General features: G+C 44.7%; 1 protein-coding gene across 1 annotated transcript in view; it reads right to left on the bottom strand.

Annotated features, from left to right (window-relative positions):
* Window positions 1-16224, bottom strand: part of Dync1h1 (dynein cytoplasmic 1 heavy chain 1) — a 67324-nt gene extending 51100 nt beyond the window's left edge. The window contains exons 1-5 of the mRNA XM_050154630.1: window positions 15802-16224; window positions 5235-5322; window positions 3252-3425; window positions 2881-3136; window positions 2449-2635 (exon numbers count right to left, since the gene is read on the bottom strand). Of these exons, the coding sequence (XP_050010587.1) occupies window positions 2449-2635; window positions 2881-3136; window positions 3252-3425; window positions 5235-5322; window positions 15802-16054 (958 nt within the window). The 5' untranslated portion in view covers window positions 16055-16224. The remainder of the gene's footprint in view (window positions 1-2448; window positions 2636-2880; window positions 3137-3251; window positions 3426-5234; window positions 5323-15801) is intronic.
* Window positions 16225-17389: the final 1165 nt, after the last annotated feature.

Here is a 17389-nt window from a genome sequence, read left to right as displayed (position 1 = left end):
AGAGGGGGGAGGGGGAGAAGAGTGGGGGAGGGGGAGGGAAATGGGAGGCTGGGAGGAGGCGGAAACTTTTTTTTCTTATTCTCAATAAAATAAAAAAAAAACTGAAAAAAAAAAAAAGCTTAGTACATGAAGTCTCTGTGGATCCTATATAAGAAGGGAATGCAACGACTAAGAGTTTAAGAGCACTAAGTGCTCTTCCAGAGGTCCTGAGTTTATTCCCAATAACCATATGGTGGCTGAAAATCATATATAATGAGATCTTGTGTGGAGGCATACTTGCAGGCAGAACATTGTCTACATAATGAATAAATAAATCTTAAAAAAAATCATTTATGATATTTGAAAAAGAAAATAGTAACAGCCCTATGGTGGCCTCAGTTTTGCTTTTCTTTTTTTCTTTCTTTTTTTTTCTTTTTTGTTTTTTTTGAGACAGGGTTTCTCTGTAGCTTTGGTGCCTGTCCTGGAACTAGCTCTTGTAGACCAGACTGGCCTCGAACTCCCAGAGATCCGCCTGCCTCTGCCTCCCAAGTGCTGGGATTAAAGTCGTGCGCCACCACGGCCAGGCTCAGTTTTGCTTTTCTTAAGAGCAGAGATGGGTTGATAGACAGCATAGTGGTTAAGAGCACTGGCTGCTCTTGTAAAGGACCTGGGTTTGGTTCTCAGCACCCACACAGGAGCTCACAGCCATTGTAAGTTTTCAGTTCTAGAGGACCCAATATCCTCTTCTGGCCTTGGTGGGCACTATGTACACACATGCTACATGCACACACACACACACACATATGCACAACACTTGCACACGTTAAAACAGCGCTGAACTACTAGAGGCAACTGCACGACTTAACTTTAGTATTACCTACACATTTTACTGTAATAATTAAGTTTAGAGAAACTTCAATGTCAGCCTTAAGAACACTCACTCATGGCTGAATTTAAATGTATCATTATGAACATGGAACTATCAGGAAAAACTGGCTTTTGATCTACCTCTTCCTCTGACATAAGATTTTAAAAAAGTATTAGGGAAGACTCAAAGCAAGATGTGGTGGTGTACACTTGTTACCCCGGTACTGGGGAGACACAGACAGGATGGTCAGGATTTCAAGGTCATCCTTGGCTATATAGCAAGTTTGATGCCAGTCTGGGCTACATGACATGAAAGCCCATCTCAAACAAAACAAACAAAAAGGAAGAATAAGGAAAAGAGAAAGCGGGAGTGCACATCAGTGCTGATGAATGCCAGTCAACATTTGTAAGGCAGTCACGGCACCCTGAGGGGCTCCACTTAAAATGTTGAGCATCATACTTAGTGGGGAGGAAATAAATGGGTCTTAATTACTTGATTTTTGTGGCTATGAAGCTTATAGAAGTGCTTCACAGATAGTTATCTGGCCAAACATTTCTGGGTTCAGTATATGTCAATGCAACTTCACTCCCAGGGTTCTACTAAAAACGAATTAGTTAACCTACTACAGAATTTGGGACTGAACCCAACACTTAATGTTTGCTAGGCAAGCACTCTACCACTGAGCTACATTCCTATCCCTTAGTTATTTTTTATTTATTTATTTTTTGGTTTTTTCGAGACAGGGTTTCTCTGTGGCTTTGGAGCCTGTCCTGGAACTAGCTCTGTAGACCAGGCTGGTCTCGAACTCACAGAGATCCGCCTGCCTCTGCTCCCTACTTAATTTCACAAGTAAGCTGCCAATGCAGCATTAGGAGTCAAGATTGTATGACAACTACTGTCTCTCCCAGTGGTTTTAAACATCTGTCAGATGCAGCAGAGTGCTGGGATTAAAGGCGTGCGCCACCATCACCCTGCTCCCTTAGTTATTTTTGAAAGGGTCTTGCTATATAGACCAGGCTGGCCTTGACTTTAGAATCCTACCTCTAACTCCAAAGTTTTCTGATTAGGCTGGGGGATAGCTCAGTGGAAGAGCATTTACTAAGTATCTAAGAAACACTGGGTTCAATTCTCAGCACTGGGGGTAGGGGAGAGGAGCTGCTGAGATGAAAACTGTGTGTTCCATGCCCAGCTCTGCGCTTACTGACCATTTAGGAGAAGGAAGGCAGAGAAGGTAACAGACTGCAGAACAAGGCAATGACCATCTGACTACCGAGCAACCACACAGGGAGAAACACAAGGCTAAGTCCCAGGGTTCACTATCCTCAGGCCTAGAAACTGTCTTAAGTTTCTTAAAAGCCACGAAAGGGAAAGGAATGTGCAGGCAGGGAGGGGAGCCCTAAAATGTTATCCCATGGAATGAAGGGAAGGATGAGGCAGGGTTAAGAGTTAGACTAGCAGTGTTAGAGCATGTCCCACTGATACACGCAAGGCTGGGCCTCGTTGATCCCCAAGTGCATCTACTAATTCTCATCTAAATCACCAAAGACCTTAAGAAGCAAGATCAACAACTTGCGTATCAGATGATCAGTTTTGGATTTTACCTGTGTCAGTGTCAAAACTGACAGTGGCATGGAAACGTTTGCCATGCTTCAGGATGTCCAGAGTCAGGAGGACCTCGGGGCTCTCCCGCTTCTCCTGGATACGGTACAGCGCTCGTTCCAAGTTCAGCCAAAAGCTGATTTCCTGCAAGGCAGTTCCTGATGCAGGATCTCGATCGAGTTTGGTCACCTTTGAAAATAAGATGACAATGACTTGTAAGTCTCAAGTTGGATCTCTCCCCTATACATTTGAAGGGTTTGGTTTGAAGCTTGGCGTGGTGGCTGGGTTAATCACTCCCACAGTTTGCACTATACCTGCTACTCTCCTGAACTCTGGCCCTGCATGAATACCTCTAGAAGCAGGAGGGGCTCCGTCGTCATGGTATCACAAGAAGACAAGCCATCTCACACTGGCTTTCAGTTATGTGCTCTTACCTTTTGAATTTCTCGGATCCACCGATTAACTCCAGACTGTAACTGGTTAAGAAAAGTTGGGTCTTCAACTTTATCACCAAAATCTGTAACTTTGGGCTTCTCTCCACGCTCATAGCACTGCTTTGCGACATTTGTGATAATGGGATGAATCGGTAAGCTGATCTCTGGGATCTCAATATTTTGCTGCAGGTGAAGGAGTCCCATCTCAAGTTCTGCAATCTTTTTTTCAACTGAAGGAGCCATTTTATCACCATCCCTACAAACACATGATGTATCTCAGAACTAGAGCATTCTTTAAGTCTGTTCAGTACCAATGAGATACTCCTTTGTAATGCGATGGAGCCAAGACACAGTCAGAAAGCAGTGCTTACCTGTCTGCCTTGCCAGATTCTCTGATGTAGGACTTAAAAAAAGGAGCCACTGCATTGCTGATGAAGGAATGTAGTGTTTCATATGGCGAGTCTTCACTGAGCGTGAGGACTCGAAGCTGGGAGGACACTGGTTTATCTGCATCGATCACAGGGGTTCGCTTGATGAATGCCAAGCTAAAAGGCAAAAAAAAAAAAAAAAAAAACCAAAAAACATAACAAAAAAAAAATCAGAATAGGGAAGCCCCATTCTTAGTTGTTTTTTTTTTTTAAGAGAGCGAGACCTCGTGGAAGCTCGCCTTTTTTAAAAAATATTTATTTATTTATTTATTTATTATGTATACAATATTCTGTTCACATGTAGGCCTGAAGGCCAGAAGAGGGCACCAGACCTCATTACAGATGTTGTGAGCCACCATGTGGTTACTGGGAATTGAACTCAGGACCTTTGGAAGAGCAGGCAGTGCTCTTAACCTCTGAGCCATCTCTCCAGCCCCCCCCCCCCATTCTTAGTTTTAACAATTATAGTTTTTATTTGAATGTTTAACTTAAAATTATATTAAAAACAGACTGAGCTAGGTAGGTGTGGTGGCACACACCTTTAATCTCAGCACTCAGAAGGCAGAGGTAGGGGTATTATCTCTCTGAGTTTCAGGCCAGCCAGGAATATACAGTGAGACACTGTCTCAAACTAACCAATAGCTGCTTTTCTAGTTGTGACCGTGTTCCTTTCCCACTGTGGGAGAATGACTGTATCCTGTATCAGAACATGGTTATAGTATGTTCCATGACAGCAGGCAAAGGTAACAACTGGGCTGGCAGAATTCACAGTTCTGGCTTAAAACCAACTCCTCAAGCTACTGCAAGCTGTGCATCAATTGTACCTGCACTAGTGCTGTTGTTACTAACTGTACCTGCACTATTGTGCACCAAAGACCTATTAACTATCATGTCAGCTCAGAAATAAAAACCACGTACCAGCTAACTGGCCACTTCTCCCAGTATCATGCCTTAGTTTTTTCATTCTCTTCCCCACCTCCAGACGCCACTTCAACTAGATTTCCTATTTCCCTAATATATCACATGGGCCGATGACATGGTTCAGTGGTTAAGGGCACCTGACGCCAAGCCTAATAAGCTGAGCTCAATCCCCCAACCCTGGAATCCACACGGTGGAAACAGAGCAAAGACTCCTGTGGGTTGTATTGTGACAGCCCCCTCCCCCCATGGTAGAGTGCTTTCAGTACTACAAAAGATGGAAAACTGAAGGAAAAATTAATATATGTATTCTTGCAGTGCAGGTCAGGCAAATCACTGTGCTTCCCCAACCCACGCATGGGAAATGCAACTCCTATCTGGGAGTCCTACTCTAGTCCAACTGTATACAACTCTTGTGCAGCCTTTTTCTCTCTTTTGAGTCTTTTCCTCTTGTGCACACGAGGCTGAGCCCAAACATTAGATCCTCCAGCTTCAGTCTTCTAAATGCTGGGCACAGTGTGTACCACTGTACTCAGCAACTCCCCTGTGCCTTGAAGCTGCATAAGAAGTCTTGACTCCCGATGCAGAATAATGACAGTATTCATATATGGAAATCTGAAAGTTTCTACTGGAATTATGAGTTAATACAAATTTTCTGGAAGGAGCATGCATTAAAACTTTAATGATGTCGTTTCTGTGAACTAGCAAGTCTTTGAAGGATTTATCCTAAAAAGAATTAGGCCTGTACACAAGAATGTTTACTATTCAGTTATAATGATGAAAATAAGATAAAAGCTGAGATTATTTATTATCAGACCAATGAATACAATCTGACTGAAACCTGAAGCTCCTCGTGAGTACACAACAGCTCAAGCATAACCAATACCACGTATGACTATTAAAGCTGGAGGGTTTCAGATCCATAGAGCTAGAAATCCTGCCTGAGTTCAAGATGTGTTCACTGCAGTAGACCCGTGTCTCACTGACAGAATGGCATACACGACTTACCTGTTGGACTTGACCCCGTAATGAATGTCTATGTTGATGTTATAGGAAATGAATTCTTTCTCCTCTTCTCCTTCATCACCAACATCCTCTACAAGGAATAATAATAATAATATCAAATTCACATTGGCATTTCTAACTTCTTATCTATCAAGTCTTAGAGACTGGCCCTCACCCCACCCACCCTACCTCACCTCTCAAGACCCAGGGTGTTGATACTACCTGTTTTTCCTGACTCCTAAGTTGGGCATTTGTTTGCTGTGTGATCTTGGGGACAGGAGGCTGACTTCTCTGTATCTTCCAGGCAATACTAGTGCGTGGGTTGTTGGAAGGACTAACAAGTGGACACAAATGCAGTCCCAGGCTAGACATGCCCGTGGGCAGTGCCAGTGCCAGTAGTTTTGCCGAATTCTCACTACACTCACCTCCTGTGTCCCAAATGTACAAATCTCTTTCCTTTCCAAATATACAGCTCGTAGTATATGACAAGCATTTCTATGTCATACAGTCAGCCCTAGGCTGGCAGAACTATTAGCCCTGTTGTCTAGGTACAGAGTGTAAGAGTAAATGGTCCCCAAGACACTCAGGCAGAATCACCATGAGGATATAGAGACTAGGCCACGGGTGAAGACTGCTGGAAGGCTGCTGACAAGAAATGACCCCAAAGGCAGTCATCCAGCTTTTCCTTTGCCCTGCCAAGCACCTGTCAATCTGCTGTGGGCTCCAGATAGAACCCGCCTCTTCCACCGAAGCTAATGGGAGGCAAAGATCTTGTGGACCACAAAGCACCCAGGTCCCACACAAAGCTTATTGGAACTTGGCTATATGACAGGCTCAAGAGGCATGTGAGTCAGACATCTAAACTAAAAATGAAAATTATAGAAAGAATTTATAAGAGTGATCTGAATGTAGTGGCACAGGCCTTTCTTTAATCCTAGCACCTGGGAGGCAGGTGGGTTTTTTTTTTTTTTTTTTTTTTTTTGAGTTCAAAGCTAGCCCGGTCTACCTAATGAGACTGTCTCAAAATAAAAGAATAATATTATAATAAAGTAATAAGACAATACAAGCTTCTCTATCAAGTAATAACCTTTGAGGTATGTGAGCATTCTAGTTGAATTATCTCTACAATGATTCACAGTGTGAAATACCAGCATTAGCAAAATCTACATACAATTTAGGGATTTAACAGGATTATTTATACATTTCCTTCTACTAAGATTAAAGGCACGAGCCACCACACCAGCCTTGCCTTCATTTTTAAGCCAGGAGGTAGGTGAAAGGGCAATAAACTTAACAGAAGATGCAGAGGCTGAGTGTGTGAATTTCATATTCATGAGCAGAGAAGGGCAAAGGACACTGAACTGGGGGTCTACAAGGCTTCTTTAGCAATTAAACCATGGAACTTGGGTATAAAATACAGAGCCTGAGCAAATACTATCTGCTTTGTTAGTTGAAGATGAAACAAAAGCAAAATTCTAAATTTTGATGTTCACATGAAATGAGAACTGAAGAGCTGAAGATCACTGCAGTTAAGTAAGTTCAGCATCAGTGGACTCAAAGACCAAAGGTCTTCTCTCCTGTGGGCTTTGGATTTAAGTGGAGTAGGGTTGGGGGGTAGGAAGGGGACGGTGAGAGGTGAGAAAGCAATCTTAAGGGGGAGGGAGTAAAACACAGATGAAAACAGAAGTGGGAACATTAGGGGAAAGTAGGGGAGCAATAAGAGGGGATCAGGTAGGACGGGAGAGAGCAGAGGGGAATGGGGCTGAATAATAAATAAAGTAAAATGACACCTATGTGTGCAAATGCTGTAATCAAAATCACCTCTTTGTAAGCTAACTTTAAAAATAAAATCCACACTAAAAACCATGATATGTAGTGTATCTTATCCAGAAGACATTTCTTCCAAACAACTGTTGTTGATATAATTTTAGGAAGAGGGGGAAGAAGTGGGTGGCAGAACATTCTAATATACCTAGTACTACCTCTTGTTTTTAAAAGTAATGACTGTCATTATGTGGGAGTTGGCATCTTCTGACAGTACCCTGAAGGCCTCAGGCACACCGAGAACACAAGACAGTGACTACCCCAGATGCTACCTGCCATTTCTCTATGGCACTGGAGTCCCTGCTCTTGACTGTGTTGGTATTCTGCATCTCAGCGGAGGAAAGAGATTGTCTACTGTGTGCTGTGTGAATGCTGAAAAGCACCCCCAGTAGGTGCAGAACGTCTGCATCTGTTGGCTGTATGGTTCCCTCAGAAGCACTCAGTTGTCCAAGAGATCCAGCATGCTCCTCCTGGGCAGGCCCTCCCATGGGCTTGCTCAAATGAGTAACTGTAGAATGTCAAAGGGGCGGCTTATTTTTTTTTTTAACTTTCTAAAAACTGTTCAAAAACCCTTTATAAATAAACTGGTTTTCCAATCACTCAAATTAGGCTACATTACAAGATAACCCTGCTGCCTGAAAGTAGCCATAGCTATATCTGCAATCTCTAAAATTCGAGTGTAAGACAAAGCACATAAAGACACACTGGCAAGGCCGTGGAATTATGAACTATTTTCTTGTCAGGCCTGGTGGCAAATGCCTTTAATGCTAGTACTCAGGAGGCAGAGGCAGGTGAACCTCTGTGAGTCCTAGGCCAGTCTGGTCTACAGAGCAAATTCCAGGACAGCCAGGGCTACACAGAGAAACTGTGTCTCCCAAAACAAAAACAAAAAGAAGAGGAAGAGGGGGCTGGAGAGATGGCTCAGTGGTTAAGAGCATTGCCTACTCTTCCAAAGGTCCTGAGTTCAATTCCCGGCAGCCACATGGTGGCTCACAACCATCTGGAATGAGGTCTGGTGCCCTCTTCTGGCCTGCAGACACAGACAGAATATTGTATACATAACAAACAAATATGCTGGGTCCACTGCTGGAACCAGAGCTGGCTGCTGGGTTATTTTTGTGCTTTATTTTATTAAAATTTCTTTCCTTTCTCTCTTCGTTTTGATGGGCACAATCTCAAGGTGCCCAAGAGGCACCCAGGTAGGCGCAGACAGACCTGTCTACCCTGGGGTCAGCCGGGTGGGTTCACCTCTGGCTCCTCAGTCCACAGGGATGTCTTGAAAAGGCCAGGTCTACTTTAGTTTTATTTTCTTTCCTCTCATGCCCCCCACTCTTTAAAAATTGGTTCCACAGTGGAAGGGCAGAAGCAGCTCACAACAGGGCGGCCTGCAGGGATCCCGAGCAGCCCTGGCTTCCTTCAACACAATAGTTAGGGACTTTAATTTAAACCCTTGTTCTGCAGACTGCCACCCTCTGCAGACACGCCCCTGCCTCCTCCTAATAAAGGCTCATTTAACCCCCCCAAAAAAACAAACAAACAAACAAATATTTAAAAAAAAAAAAGAAGAGGAAGAGAAAAGAAAGAAATACTGTTCCCTTCCCTTTAGTTTTCTAAAATAATCCCAGCATTTAGGAGGCAGATGCAGGTGAATCTCTGTGAGTTCGAGGCTAGTCTGGTCTACAGAACTAGTTCCAGGCAGTCAAGACTATACAAAGAAATTTTGCCTCAAAAAAACATAAATAAATAATAGATAGGTAGATAAATGAAATGTATCAACAAGTAACTGTCAACTAACACTAAACAATAAAGAACACTCTATAACAACTAAACGAAACCCTTAGTACAACTCAAAACTGTGGAGCATATTTCTCCCGATGGTCACCACCATTCACAGAAACAGTTACGGAAGAGAAGCGGGCAGACGCCAGGTCTCAACCTGTGGCCTGTACTTCTTCTTAATCAAATCGGCTCCATGGCCCACTCCCGGCAATGTGTCAGGGCTCTGTAGCCAACATTACAACTCAACTCTAGGAGCACTGCAGTGCTGCAGAAAGTGGCTCAGGCTGGCTCAGGAAGACACGCCCAATGACATAATCTTCAGACAGGAAGAACTTGGACAGTCCTGCGGCTTTGGTGAGATTCCAGCACCTCTGATAATAACTTGGGGAAGCCATCACCAGTCAGAGGAACAGTCTTGTTATATAAATTCCTGGGAAATAACTACAGAAATCAAAGTCTGAATATGCTCAAATCCCACTTACAGAATGTTATAATGTTTGACAAACTGCCATCAAATAATCTTTTTGCAAAAGGCCAAACTTGATGGCATACATCTGTGATCTCAGCACCAGGGAGGCAGAGACAGAAAGATCACAAGTTTCAGTCAGCCTGGTATACAGAGTGAGTTCAGGTTAGCCAGAGTTATGGATCAGTTCCAGAACTGTGTGTGTTACCTTTTTGTCTCTATAAAGACACTTGATTATTAATTGCTATTAATAGGAAAGTTGTGACTACCTTCTATCTAGAAAGTTATCTACAAATACAACATACGTGCTTTATCAGATGGAACATTTCAATAAGTCTCAAATCAGGTTCCTGAGGCCTGTGAGTTCCCGGTTAATACAGTTAACACAGGTGAAGAATCCAAGCACAGAACTTAGGAAGTGCTGGGCTGCACTGCACTCTGTGCTGGTCCACACTGACAGGCAAAGGTCAACTGGCAGGAGCACTTGGATGTGCATGCTTCTATGGACAGACCAATTTATCTCAAATTACTAGTGCAAATGAGGAGCACACTGCATCTTAATGAAATTCAAATGCAGTAAGAATGCACTGCCCTCACCTGAGTAAACTTTTCTCAAGTGTGGTGACTGGGAAGATAAGAAAGGGGATAAAGGGATAAAGCTTGGTTATTCCCTTTCAACTTTCTGCCAACCACAGAGCAGATGAAGGCATTCCTGCCCTTCATCCCACAACAACTGAGCTGTTACAAGTTCCTGGATTTATGTTTTACCTTTTTTCCTTTTGAACCCTCTTTTCTCATGTGAATGCTTTAGCTTTATCCCTTTTTCATCTCTGATGCTAAGGACCAGGACTTCGAGGCCGCACCACCCCCTATGCTGGTACTGGGCTAAGAACTCTGAGAAAGTCAGGTTTTCTCAACCTGAAAGGTTTGCAAAGAAACAGCCTTTTGGGTGTGTTAAGGAAGCACTATACCCCACTTACTACTTGTAACTGGTATAAAACTTAGTTCATTTAAACAGAAAGTCACTAATGCTGAAGGAACTTAATACTTCTTTTCTGGAAAAGAGGTCTCACACAGTCTAGGCAGGCCTTGGATTCGACCTTAAACTCCTGATTCTCCTAATTCTACCTCCCAAGAGCTGGAATTATGGACCTGCACACCAAGTGTTGGGGACCAAACCAAAGACTCCATAAGCACCCTACCACGTGTTGGGGATGAAATCAAAGACTACATATGCACCCTACCATCTGAGATACCTCCCAGTCCCAGGGACTTAGTACTTTTTCAGTTAATATTAATTTAGAAGAAATAATTGATAAGAAATAGACTAAAACAAATATTTGTATCCTTAAAATTTTTTAATATTATTGTATGTGCATGTGTGTTTTGCCTGAATGTACATCTGTGTACCACTTGTATGCCTGTTGCCCATGGAAGCAAAAAGAAGTTGAGAGTCACCATGTAGGGGCTGGGAATCAAGCCCAGGTCTTCTGCAAGGGCAGTGAGTGCTCTTAACCACTGAGTCATATTTCCAGCATCAATCATTCCCATCTTAATAGAGGCACTGAGGAATTGCATACACTAGCTTTCAGGCTTAAGAATTCTTCAAAAATCCTTTGCCTTTCACCAAACCTCTCTCCTCAAGGCCCAGGGATCTATCTGAAAGCAGAGGTGGGAAAACTGTGAACCAGATGTTGTGGAGACTTCAAGAAAAAGGAGTCTTCCAGACACAACAGGACAGCCACATGAATGAACAAGCTAACAGAGACTGTGGCAGGATGCATAGGACCTGCACAGGTTCAAGCCTGACAGGGCCCCAGTACGGTGAAAGAGAAGTGAATGCAGGTTCCACCCATAATCAAGAAGCTGTCTACAATTAATATCTGCTGGCAAAGGGAAAACCAGTTTTCTCCAGTGAAGTCTCACTGGGTAATCAACCATACTTCAGGGCAGGCTCCATGTTCAGGAGCAGTTGGCCAACACAAAACAAAGTCAAAGGTACTTTTATAGACTTTTTGTTTCATTTTACTGTAGTTTGGCATTTTTTATCTTATTGTTTTTGTTTGCTTTGGTTTTTCTTTGTGAAGTTTTTTTTGTGTTTTTTTTTGAGACAGGCTTTCTTGATGTAGCCCTGGCTGTCATGGAACTAGCTCTGAAGAATAGGCTCGCCTCAAACTCATAGAGATTCGCCTGTACAGAGATCTGCTTGTCTCTACCTCCCAAGTGCTGGAATCTTTTTGTTTTTGTTTCGAAAGATAAAAAGAACATAAAGTTGGATGGGCAGGGAGGTGGGGAGAATCTGGAGAAATTAGGGGGGAGGAAAAATATGGTCAAAATATTATACGGAAAATTTTTTTCAATTAAAAAAAGAAAACAGCAACAAAGTCCTTTTTCTTTTTCAAAAATGTGCATTGGTGTTTTGCCTGCACGTATTCTGTTTGAGTGTGTCAGATCTTGGAGTTACAGACAGTTGTGAGCCACTATGTGGGTGCTGGGAACTGAACCTGGGTTCTTTGAAAGAACTGCCAGTGCTCTTAACTGCTGAGCCATCTCTCCAGCACCCCCCCCCCCCAGGCCTTTTTCTAACAGATCTTAGAGTTCCTGTTTCCTTCCTCAGCAATGAACAAGGGTAAACTGATTCTCTCCTGGGATATTCAGCCCATCCGTCTTTACTCCTTTGGAAAGCGGTGGATACGGTCACCCCTTTGCACGAAAACCACATTTACTGCATTGCACATCCCCGTTCACCACGCTGCAGACTGCCTTGCCCTATAAGGGTGTAGGGCCCCACCTGTACCCTGACAGCTTATGGCCTCACAGAAAGCTTTCCCTGTTGACTTATTGATCACTTTACTAACCATGTGAGGGTCAAGTCTGGAAATGAATGCAGGCTGAAGATCCATAATCTGAAATTTTCAATTTTTTGAAGATCAGAAAGTTTCATATTAGAGGCAAAAAGTCATACTGGAAACACTTCTGACTGCCAGCATTCCTCAACACCCCCAGGGACCCTCAGCTGTATGAAGTCTTTAAAGCCACCGATTACCACACTTCATAATTTCTCATGAAAATTACATCATTAGAAAACAATCTCTGAAAGCCCATAGAACAGTTTTCCTAGGTCTCCACACAGCTATGCTTCTATAAAGCTGGGAGCCATAAACTACTACTCTATGTGGAATGTGAAAATTTTTCCCATTCCAGTCCCCAGCCACTCCGCTCTAACGAAGAGCTGAATCCCCTAAATTACCTACTCAGAAAATACTGCATTGCCAGTTCAAGACATACACCAAGAGCAGCCACTACTCCCAGCAGTGAAGACAGAGTTCCAAGCTGAAGAAGGGAGTGAAGCGAGAGCAAATATGTGGCGCCTGCCTCCCCCCTCGCCCCCACATCATTCCTGTCGGGCACTCATAAAAGCTGGCGGTCACAGAGACATACACGGTGGTTATGTTCCTACTGACAGGACCAACTTGCCAGGAACACAAGAGAAACCGCACTCATCTAAGAACTGCTATGAAAGCACCCTTACTGTGTGAGCCAAACAGTTAAGGAACAAACACCTTTTCATCTAGAAGAACAATTTCTCACAACTAGGGGTTACAGAAAGATTCCTCAAAGTGAAAAGCTGTGACTTACTTGCTGACTCTCTGAGGATGCTTCATTAGCAAAATAAACTGTTAATCTCATAACCCTTATTCTATCTATACTTTGAGGAACTCTGCACTTTAATGCAGTTTATAGCTGGTTGAGGTAGCTTAAAAAAAAGAACTTATCTGGCCACATACAAAAATGCCTTTATATACTTGGTACAAGTGTTTGGGAAGTGGCTGGAGACGCAGCTCAGCTGGTGGAGAGCTTGCCTGGCATACATGAAGTCCTGTACACTATCCCCAGAATCACAGTAAAAACTGACCATGGTAGAGAATGTCTTTAACACATCGGAGGCTAAGGCAGAAATGTCAGAAGTTCAAGATCATCCTTGGCTACAAATGAGTTTGAGGCCACATTAGAATACATGAGAATTTGTCTTTAAAAAGAGAGGAAAAGGAGGGGTTACTAATATTAAAAACAAACTTCCCAGTTCAGGAAAACAGTTACACTATTAATCACAGTTGGTGGTATTTATTCACTGCAATCAACTACTGCCTGCACATACCTGACTTAAGTGTGCAGAAGTCAACGTGGACTCCTAAGAACTACCAAAACAAAGCCCTCCCAGCAAGGGCCCAGATTCTGTATAGGCCCAGGTCTTCGTATAGTGCTACGGGTGCAGTTCAGTGTTAAAATGTGTGCTTGGTAGCCCCCAGGAGGCAGAGAGCCGGGTAATCTCCATGAGTTGAGGTCAGCCTGGTCTACATAGTTCCAGGTCAATAGTGGCTACACTGTGAGACTTTTTCTCCTAACAAATAAACAACAACAACAAGAGTGTGCTTATTAGCATGTGCAACATCCTGGATTCGACCCTCAGAACAGACTACAAAGATGCTCACAAGAATGAGTTCTTACGGCATAAACTTGAATTTTTAAATCTTTCCCTATGGCCGGGCGGTGGTGGCGGCGCACGCTTTTAATCCCAGCACTCGGGAGGCATAGGCAGAGGCAGGCGGATTTCTGTGAGTTCTAGACCAGCCTGGTCTACAAGAGCTAGTTCCAGGACAGGCTCCAAAACCACAGAGAAACCCTGTCTCGAAAAACAAAAAAAAAAAAAAAAAAAACTTTCCCTATGTTTTCATGAGTGAACAAGAAATTAATGGTATGTTACATTGCTAGGAATACATACAGGACTTTTTATAAACACAGAAGGAAGGTATTTCAGTCTCAGACACTCAGATTCCTTAGTCAACTTTCAAAAGTGCAAGTCATTGTGGAACCTGGGCTGGGATGCTGGACCATCCCTTTGCCCAAATAAATGTGTACTGCATGGACACTGTGCCATTCCACCCCCGGTACCAGACTGACTTGTAGGACAAAAGCAAATTACTGACCACCACTCCAGAGCAAAAAACAAAACCTGGTTTTTATAAGGAGAAACCATGACTCATGGTTTTCATGTGTTTGGGTTTAAATCACTGATCTCAATACATAAACTGTGCAGCAAAGAATATAAAAGAATTAGCTAGGGTCAGACTTCTCTAAATCTTTAAAAACATAGGTTAAAGATTATTTTAGTAAAAGACTTGCATACACCCCACAGAAGCCCAAAAGAGTATGGGCCAAAGGGCCCACAGGGACTTTACTGGGTAGGAGGATTCTAGGTGATTTTTATTTCAGGTATGTTTCAAATTTTCTATAGTTACACCTGTTTATAGACAAAAGTAGTTTTTTCTCCCTTTTTACACTAGCAATTTCCATGCAGGAATACAAACTCCAAATGTAAAGGAAACAACCTTCAACCACACTAAACAAGCTCCAGTAACATACTGCTTTCAACATTCCTTGTGATCAAAGAAGAATATTTTGCTATCCTCTAAATTCCGGCCCAAACCAAAGCCACAATGAATATTTTGTAAATAAGAACAGCCTTTAAGGGATACAAACTATCTGAAAGATACAACCTATCTGAGACAAGAGCAGCGACTCCGGTTTTCTACCAGGGAACAGGCCAGTCTTTTGAAATTCTAAGGAACTTGCTAGCAAACATTCTCAGACCACCTTCAATGTCTTAAGTGCTAATTTTAAAATTTACTTGGACAGCACCTCTGGATTCCTAGGGGGATGATGCCACACCCATTCACCAGCGTGTCACACACGCTCTCCAGATGCTACCAAGTGGTTTTAAAGACTCCAAGAGGAAAGAATCCTGCAAGCAAGCTCCAGATTCCACAATGCATCTAGGGGTGCTGCGAGTGTCTATCGGAGGAGACAACTGGAGTATGTCAGATTTTGGCCTCCTTCCCCAACCAGGTAAGCAACATTTTTTTTTAAAATCTTTGAAATCACACTTAAACGGTTACAGGGCTGTCATTAATCAGCAATTAATTATCTACTCAACAATTACAAGCCACAATGAACTGGAAACTGGTATTTTCAGTATAGTCTAAGGTCCAGTACTAGCTGGTGACCTTGGGCCAGCCACAGGACTCGGTTTCCTGTCTGTAAAATGGGGAGATACACCCACTCAGCAACGATGCTGTGAGGCCAAGGGAGGCCTAGGCGTAGGCAGCCACAGACAGCAGAGATGCTGAGTGCCCAGGGCCTGCCCATTCAGGCTCCCTCCAACCCACTGGTACCCGAGCCCACCCAGGGGTCAGCACCCAAGCTGCCCTGGACACATCATTCCCGAAGCGGGCTGAGCTTGGATACGAATCGAAACGAAAAGCTCATGTGACTTTGGAGGCAGAGATGCGGCCCTGCTCCCGGCCAGGCCCGGGAGACGCCGTCTCCACCCAACTCGGCCATCTTGAGAAGCCGCGGAGACAAAGCGACCCCACAGTGCGGGCGCCGGCAGACCGGGGTCCCCTGGCCGCTCCACGCGACTGGGGAGAGGGCGCCGCGCACCTTTGAGGGTGGAGCGCTCCACCAGGACCGTGTGGACCTGCGGGTCTGACAGGAACTTGCGCATCTGCTCCAGGGCGCTCTTCTCCTCCAGCGCCGCCTCCAGTGCGGCCGGCGCGTCGCCGCCGTCCTCCAGCAGCAGCGGCACCAGCTTGCGCAGGTGCTTCTGTAACACCGCCACGTCCGCCACATTCTGCACCGCCGACACCTCCAGGCCGGCCGAGCCGTCTTCGCCGCCGCCGCCGGGCTCCGACATGGCGGATCCGCAGTAGGGAAGAGAGAGAAAGAGAGAGAGTCGAGAAGGGCGGTCACCGCCGGGCGCTAGGGAGCAGAGAGCGAGAGGAACCGGAGCACGAAGACGCTGCGTCCGCTAGCCCGCGGACGACTGCGGACAGCGGAGCCGGCTCCGCCCTAAAGGCCGCCGCTCCCGCCAGCCCCGCCCCGCCCGCTGGCTGCAGCCACCGGCGCCCGCTCGCGGTCGGCGTCACGACGTTACGCATGCGCCTAAAGGCGGGGCTAAGCACGGTGCCGCGTGGCTTTTTGGTACTTGTAGTCCGAACGCAGGGCGGGGCCCGCGTGTCTCCGCCCCGGAGTGGTCCAGGAGCCCCGTCTGTTTTCGTTGCTGGGTCGCAAAGAATATCACAGAGCCCCGCAGGCTCCATAAATAGTGTATGAAGAATGCATTGACGAGAGTTGATATTTAGCGAGCGCTCATCTTCTGCCCGGCATTGTTCCCTGCGTTCTCCCATTGAATGAATGAATGAGTCTGGAGTGTCACCATCAACCTCAACCCATTCGTTATTAGAAATACATGGAAATATGGGGAGTTTTTTCAGAGGAAGAGATGAGGGTCGTGTCCACAGTTAACCTCGCTAATCTGGCAAAGGAAGAGGATGGAAGGGGTGAGACGTTCTCAGTTAAGGAACTGGCCTCTAGAAAGGAAAGATTATGGGTGGGACAATGACTGCAGTGCAGTATAAGGTTAGACCAAAAGAAACCTGGATGCAGATAGCATCAAGCTGTGATGGGACCTGGCTTCTGAAGACAGCGTCATTTACCAAGCAAGGGTGATGTGTCTGTAAGGGGAGGACCAGTATGAGTGAATCTGCTGACAACAGCTCCTCTCCCAGCCCTGAACCTGCACAGCCCTTCTACGGGCCCAGGAATCGGGGTCGGAAGGAGGCAGGGGCTGGAACGCCTCCCAACTAAGTTACCCTGCTTCTGATTCAACACCACCTCCTCTCATACATGGAGGACAAAAAGGTCAGCAACTGGCTGCTTACTTTTCTTCGGAATAGTAATTGGTCTTGGAAATTTCAGATTCATAACTTGCTTTTTCAATTGGGTAGAGGGAACTTAGCCAAAGTCATCTTTAAAAAAAAATGATAACGCAGTTAGAAAGCTGAATCCTGATTGGTGGACTGATGATGGCATGATCTGATTCTCTCAAATCGTCTTTGGAAAACAGTGAGTCCTACAATATGCTTATTTCCTGTGCAATTTCCCAGTGCCAGGTCCCAGAGACTGCTGATGGAGCCCTGGAACTACGCGGACGATTCTTCTAGAAGCTCGTGTGTGAGAGAGAACAGAT

This window comes from Alexandromys fortis, unplaced genomic scaffold (assembly GCF_014885135.2).
Source record: "Alexandromys fortis isolate MF-2015 unplaced genomic scaffold, M_Fortis_MF-2015_v1.1 scaffold_91, whole genome shotgun sequence".
NCBI classification, from domain to species: domain Eukaryota; kingdom Metazoa; phylum Chordata; class Mammalia; order Rodentia; family Cricetidae; genus Alexandromys; species Alexandromys fortis.
The sequence above is the reverse complement of the archived record's forward strand: the minus strand, read 5'-3'. Positions and strand labels throughout refer to the sequence as shown.